Here is a 7,212-nt window from a genome sequence, read left to right on the forward strand (position 1 = left end):
CAGTGAACAAGAACAACAGAACCATAATCCTCCAGTAAGAAAATAAAAAACAACATTAAGAAGAAGAAGATGAAGAGGAGGGGGGGGAGGGAGGGGGTTAGGGGTTTCCATGGTGACACACAAAGGGGATGAGGAGGGCGTGGGGGGTGCAGGGAAACCATGGTAACAGTGAGGAAGGGGAGAGGGGGAGTTACTCTACTGCCCTCTGGTGTCGGACAGTTTAACATCTGATGATCTCACACACACACTCGCACACACTACACACACTACACACACACACACACACTCGCACACACTACACACACACAACACACACACTTGCACACACTACACACACACACTTGCACACACTACACACACACACACACTCGCACACACACTACACACACTTACACACACTACACACACACTCTCTCAGCAGTCCTGTGTGTGTTTCAGAGTGAGCTATCAGCTTCAGTAATAACATGGTAATAACAAGGTAATAAGCTGATTTAAGAGTAAAGGTGTGTGAGAGAACATCTTCAAGGTCTAACTAAGACATGTTTACTATACGTCAGGGTCAGACCCCCCCCAACGAGACCAGTTTATTAATGCTATCAAATCATAACAAGAGCTCTCTCAGGACTCTTTACTGACAGAGACCAGTTTATTAATACTATCAAATCATAACAAGAGCTCTCTCAGGACTCTTTACTGACAGAGACCAGTTTATTAATACTATCAAATCATAACAAGAGCTCTCTCAGGACTCTTTACTGACAGAGACCAGTTTATTAATACTATCAAATCATAACAAGAGCTCTCTCAGGACTCTTTACTGACAGAGACCAGTTTATTAATACTATCAAATCATAACAAGAGCTCTCTCAGGACTCTTTACTGACAGAGACCAGTTTATTAATGCTATCAAATCATAACAAGAGCTCTCTCAGGACTCTTTACTGATAGAGACCAGTTTATTAATACTATCAAATCATAACAAGAGCTCTCTCAGGACTCTTTACTGATAGAGACCAGTTTATTAATACTATCAAATCATAACAAGAGCTCTCTCAGGACTCTTTACTGACAGAGACCAGTTTATTAATACTATCAAATCATAACAAGAGCTCTCTCAGGACTCTTTACTGACAGAGACCAGTTTATTAATACTATCAAATCATAACAAAGAGCTCTTTCTCAGGACTCTTTACTGACAGAGACCAGTCCAAGACCAGTTCCTGACAGGAGTTTATTAATACTATCTGATGACCTCTGAGGACCTTTACTGATGACCCCTGATGACCCCTGATGACCTCTGATGACCCCTGATGACCCCTGATGACCCCTGATGACCCCTGATGACCTCTGATGACCCTGATGGTGACGGAGGCAGACTGAGGCAGCATCCCTCCCATCTCCCATCCTTCACATCTTTAAATCCTGATTAAAACTCACTCCTGTTTTCTTTAAACCAGCTGAGAGCTGTATTCTGTGTGTTATCTCTCTAGTCATGTGATGTGTGATGTTTGTTGTTGTGTTACTCGTGTGTTAGTAACCATGCCAACGTCCAGCCTGTTGGTCAGACTGGTTGTTTAAGACGGGCTCTACTAATAAAGTTGGACTGGATGTCACACGCAGGACTACCAGACGCTACAATGGCCCTCAGTGGAGGAACCCTGCAGCAGACCAGGGCTCTGGGTCATGATGTCACACCAACCAGTACGCTGTTACTGGGTCATGATGTCACACCAACCAGTACGCTGTTACTGGGTCATGATGTCACACCAACCAGTACGCTGTTACTGGGTCATGGGTCATGATGTCACACCAACCAGTACGCTGTTACTGGGTCATGATGTCACACCAACCAGTACGCTGTTACTGGGTCATGATGTCACACCAACCAGTACGCTGTTACTGGGTCATGATGTCACACCAACCAGTACGCTGTTACTGGGTCATGATGTCACACCAACCAGTACGCTGTTACTGGGTCATGATGTCACACCAACCAGTACGCTGTTACTGGGTCATGATGTCACACCAACCAGTACGCTGTTACTGGGTCATGATGTCACACCAACCAGTACGCTGTTACTGGGTCATGATGTCATGGAGGGGTGGATGTACACCACACCACCAGACCCAGGACTATCACCATGGAGACCGGGGGTCAGGTCCCACGTGATGACATGCACATGGTGGTGTGTGTATGTTTCAGCGTAGACATCCACGCTGAGAGCTCTCAATGTGTCCAGATAACAAGGGGGGACAACGTCATGATGTCATGTTGGTATGTTCCATGGTTACCTTCTCTGAAACACACACGGAGACACACACACACACACACACACACACACACACACACACACACACACAGAGTCTCTCACACACACACACACACACACACACACACACACACAGAGAAACACACACACACACACACACACACAGTCTCTCACACACACACACACACACACACATACACACACAGAGAAACACACACACACACACACACACACACAGAGAAACACACACACACACACACACACACACACACACACATACACACACCGAGAAACACACTCACACACACACACACACAGAGTCTCTCACACACACACACACACACAGTCTCTCACACACACACACACACACACACACACAGTGTCTCACACACACACACACACACACACACACACACACACAGTCTCTCACACACACACACACACACACACACACAGTCTCACACACACACACACAGACAGACAGTCACACACCGAGAAAAACACACACACACACACACACACACACAGAGTCTCTCACACACACACACACACACACACACACACACACACACACACACACACCCCAGAGACAGTCTCTCTCTCTATCCGTCTGTCTCTCTGTCTATTCGTCATCGTCATCATCGTCTTCGTCCTCTCCTTCGTCGTCCTCCTCTTCCTCTCCTCCCTGAGCTGAAGAGCCGGGGTTCCTGGGGTACGTCGGGGCGCCCCCCCCACGGTAGGCCACCATGTCCTAAAGCACGGAGACAGAGAGACAGACAGGAGACAGTGAGACAGGTTGTCCTGGGAGAGCAGAGACCCCCAGAGCTAACAGGAGTTACACTGAGACACATGGAGACACAGCTCTGGACCTAGATGGAGACACAGCTACTGCCTGTCTCTCTCTCTCTCTCTCAGTGTCTGTCGCTCTCTCTGTGTGTCTGTCTGTCTACCTGTCTGTCTGTGTGTGACTCACCCGGTCATATTTCTCCCGTAGTTTCTGGGCCTTCTCCTCGTAGGGCAGCTTCTCAGACTGGGACAGTTTGCTCCACATCTCCCCCAGCTTCTTGGCACAGTCTCCTATAGACAGACCTGGGAACTGCTGCTTCACACTGGGCCGGTACTCACTGCAGAACACGAAGAAGGCTGACCTGCAGGGAGACAGGTAGGGAGACAGGGAGGGAGACAGGGAGGGAGACAGGGAGGGAGACAGGGAGGGAGACAGGGAGGGAGACAGGGGGGAGACAGGGAGGGAGACAGGGAGGGAGACAGGGAGGGAGGGAGACAGGGAGGGAGACAGGGAGGGAGACAGGGAGGGAGGGAGGGAGACAGGCAGGGAGACAGGGAGGGAGACAGGTAGGGGACAAGGGAGACAGGGAGGGAGACAGGGAGGGAGACAGGGAGGGAGGGGGACAGGGAGGGAGACAGGGAGGGAGACAGACAGGGGACAGGGGGAGACAGGCAGGGAGACAGGGAGGGAGACAGGCAGGGAGACAGGCAGGGAGACAGGAGACAGGGGAGACACAGGGGGGAGACAGGGAGGGAGACAGGGAGGGAGACAGGGAGGGAGGGAGACAGGCAGGGAGACAGGGAGGGAGACAGGGAGGTAGACAGGGAGGGAGACAGGGAGGGAGACAGGTAGGGAGACAGACAGGGAGGGAGACAGGGAGGGAGACAGGGAGGGAGACAGGGAGGGAGACAGGTAGGGAGGTAGACAGGGAGGGAGACAGGGAGGGAGACAGGTAGGGAGGTAGACAGGGAGGGAGACAGGGAGGGAGACAGGGAGGGAGACAGGCAGGGAGACAGGCAGGGAGACAGGCAGGGAGACAGGGAGGGAGGGAGACAGGGAGGGAGACAGGGAGGGAGACAGGCAGGGAGACAGGGAGGGAGACAGGCAGGGAGACAGGCAGGAGACAGGGAGGGAGACAGGGAGGGGGAGACAGGGGGAGACAGGGAGGGAGACAGGGAGGGAGACAGGGAGGGAGACAGGGGAGACAGACAGGGAGGAGACAGGGAGGGAGACAGGGAGGGAGACAGGGAGGGAGGGAGACAGGGAGGGAGACAGGGGGGGAGACAGGGGACAGGGAGGGAGACAGGTAGGGAGGGAGACAGGGAGGGAGACAGGGAGGGAGACAGGTAGGGAGGTAGACAGGGAGGAGACAGGGAGGGAGACAGGGAGGGAGACAGGTAGGGAGGTAGACAGGGAGGGAGACAGGGAGGGAGACAGGTAGGGAGACAGGCAGGGAGACAGGCAGGGAGACAGGCAGGGGAGACAGGCAGGGAGACAGGGAGGAGGGAGACAGGGAGGGAGACAGGGAGGGAGGGAGACAGGGAGGGAGACAGGGAGGGAGACAGGCAGGGAGACAGGGAGGGAGACAGGTAGGGAGGTAGACAGGGAGGGAGACAGGGAGGGAGACAGGTAGGGAGGTAGACAGGGAGGGAGACAGGGAGGGAGACAGGGAGGGAGACAGGGAGGGAGACAGGTAGGGAGGGGACAGGGAGGGAGACAGGGAGGGAGACAGGGAGGGAGACAGGTAGGGAGGTAGACAGGGAGAAGGACAGGGAGGGAGACAGGTAGGGAGACAGGCAGGGAGACAGGGAGGGAGGGGACAGGGAGGGAGACAGGCAGGGAGACAGGTAGGGAAGGAGACAGGGAGGGAGACAGGCAGGGAGACAGGTAGGGAGACAGGGAGGGAGACAGGGAGGGAGGGAGACAGGGAGGGAGACAGGTAGGGAGGGAGACAGGCAGGGAGACAGGCAGGGAGACAGGCAGGGAGACAGGGAAGGGAGACAGGGAGGGAGACAGGGAGGGAGACAGGGAGGGGGACAGGTAGGGAGACAGGGAGGGAGGGAGACAGGTAGGGAGACAGGCAGGGAGACAGGCAGGGAGACAGGGAAGGGAGACAGGGAGGGAGACAGGGAGGGAGACAGGTAGGGAGACAGGGAGGGAGACAGGTAGGGAGACAGGTAGGGAGACAGGGAGGGAGGGAGACAGGGAGGGAGACAGGGAGGGAGACAGGGAGACAGGTAGGGAGACAGGCAGGGAGACAGGGAGACAGGGAGGGAGACAGGTAGGGAGACAGGCAGGGAGACAGGGAGGGAGACAGGGAGGGAGACAGGTAGGGAGACAGGCAGGGAGACAGGGAAGGGAGACAGGGAAGGGAGACAGGGAGGGAGACAGGGAGGGAGACAGGGAGGGAGACAGGGAGGGAGGGAGACAGGGAGGGAGACAGGGGGAGACAGGGAGACAGGTAGGGAGACAGGCAGGGAGACAGGGAGGGAGACAGGTAGGGAGACAGGCAGGGAGACAGGGAGGGAGACAGGGAGGGAGACAGGGAGGGAGACAGGGAGACAGGGAGGGAGACAGGTAGGGAGACAGGGAGGGAGAGAGAGACAGGTTAATGCTTCTGTGAATGAAGAGTTTCTTGTGTTCAGATGTATAATGTCTCTGAGACAGACTAGACTTACGGGGGTCTCTGGGGGGTCAGACTAGACTTACGGGGTCTCTGGGACAGACTAGACTTACGGGGGGTCTCTGGGGGGACAGACCAGACTTACGGGGTCTCTGGGACAGACTAGACTCCACGGGGTCTCTGGGGGGACAGACCAGACTTACGGGGGCCTCTGGGACAGACCAGACTTCACGGGGTCTCTGGGACAGACTAGACTTACGGGGTCTCTGGGACAGACCAGACTTACGGGGTCTCTGGGACAGACCAGACTTACGGGGGTCTCTGGGACAGACTAGACTTCACGGGGTCTCTGGGGGACAGACCAGACTTACGGGGGTCTCTGGGGGTCAAACTAGACTTACGGGGGTCTCTGGGACAGACCAGACTTACGGGGGTCTCTGGGACAGACTAGACTTACGGGGGTCTCTGGGGGGACAGACCAGACTTACGGGGGTCTCTGGGACAGACTAGACTTACGGGGGTCTCTGGGGGACAGACCAGACTTACAGGGGGCCTCTGGGACAGACCAGACTTACTGGGGTCTCTGGGACAGACTAGACTTACGGGGGTCTCTGGGACAGACCAGACTTACGGGGGTCTCTGGGGGACAGACTAGACTTACGGGGGTCTCTGGGACAGACTAGACTTACGGGGGTCTCTGGGGGGGTCAGGCGAGACTTCACGGGGGTCTCTGGGGGACAGACTAGACTTACGGGGGTCTCTGGGACAGACTAGACTTACGGGGGTCTCTGGGGGGACAGACTAGACTTACGGGGGTCTCTGGGACAGACCAGACTTACGGTGGTCTCTGGGGGGACAGACTAGACTTACGGGGGTCTCTTGGGTGCGTTGGGGTCTTTCCTCTTGCGTCCCCTCTTCCCGAAGCCTTTGGGGGGGACGTAGTCCCTCATCTCACGGTTGTAGCGGACCTTGTCGGCCTTGGCCATGTCCTCGAAACACTTCTTATCCCCAGCAGTCAGACCCTGGAACCAGAGCAGGCTGTCAGCAGGGCACCTCTGGGTCAGACAGACAGGTCAAAGGCAGGTCTGTCTGTCTGACTGTCTGTCTGACTGTCTGTCTGACACAGCGTCACATGACCCATCCATCCACAGACCTCCTCTGATCATCATTAAGGTCATTCTTCATTCAACATATCAGCCTCTCTCATATGGAGGCTTCCTGCTGTATCAGGTTCATATTCAACTCAACATATCAGAGAGACAGACAGGCACAGAGAGACAGACAGGCACAGAGAGACAGACAGGCACAGAGAGACAGACACACAGAGAGACAGACACACAGAGAGACAGACAGGCACAGAGAGACAGACAGGCACAGAGAGACAGAGACACAGAGAGACAGAGACACAGAGAGACAGACACACAGAGAGACAGACACACAGAGAGACAGACAGGCACAGAGAGACAGACACACAGAGAGACAGACAGGCACAGAGAGACAGAGACACAGAGAGACAGACGCACAGAGAGACA

At 55.0% G+C, this 7,212-nt stretch overlaps 1 protein-coding gene across 1 annotated transcript in view; it reads right to left on the reverse strand.

Moving 5' to 3' along the window:
- Positions 1-2,819: 2,819 nt before the first annotated feature.
- The window catches only part of LOC114552025 (high mobility group protein B2), a 10,937-nt gene continuing 6,544 nt past the window's right edge, over positions 2,820-7,212 (reverse strand). Inside the window, exons 3-5 of the mRNA XM_028572747.1 lie at positions 6,551-6,702; positions 3,244-3,418; positions 2,820-3,021 (exon numbers count right to left, since the gene is read on the reverse strand). Of these exons, the coding sequence (XP_028428548.1) occupies positions 2,893-3,021; positions 3,244-3,418; positions 6,551-6,702 (456 nt within the window). The 3' untranslated portion in view covers positions 2,820-2,892. The remainder of the gene's footprint in view (positions 3,022-3,243; positions 3,419-6,550; positions 6,703-7,212) is intronic.

The sequence above is a fragment of the Perca flavescens genome, unplaced genomic scaffold (assembly GCF_004354835.1).
Source record: "Perca flavescens isolate YP-PL-M2 unplaced genomic scaffold, PFLA_1.0 EPR50_1.1_unplaced_scaf_55, whole genome shotgun sequence".
Taxonomy (NCBI): domain Eukaryota; kingdom Metazoa; phylum Chordata; class Actinopteri; order Perciformes; family Percidae; genus Perca; species Perca flavescens.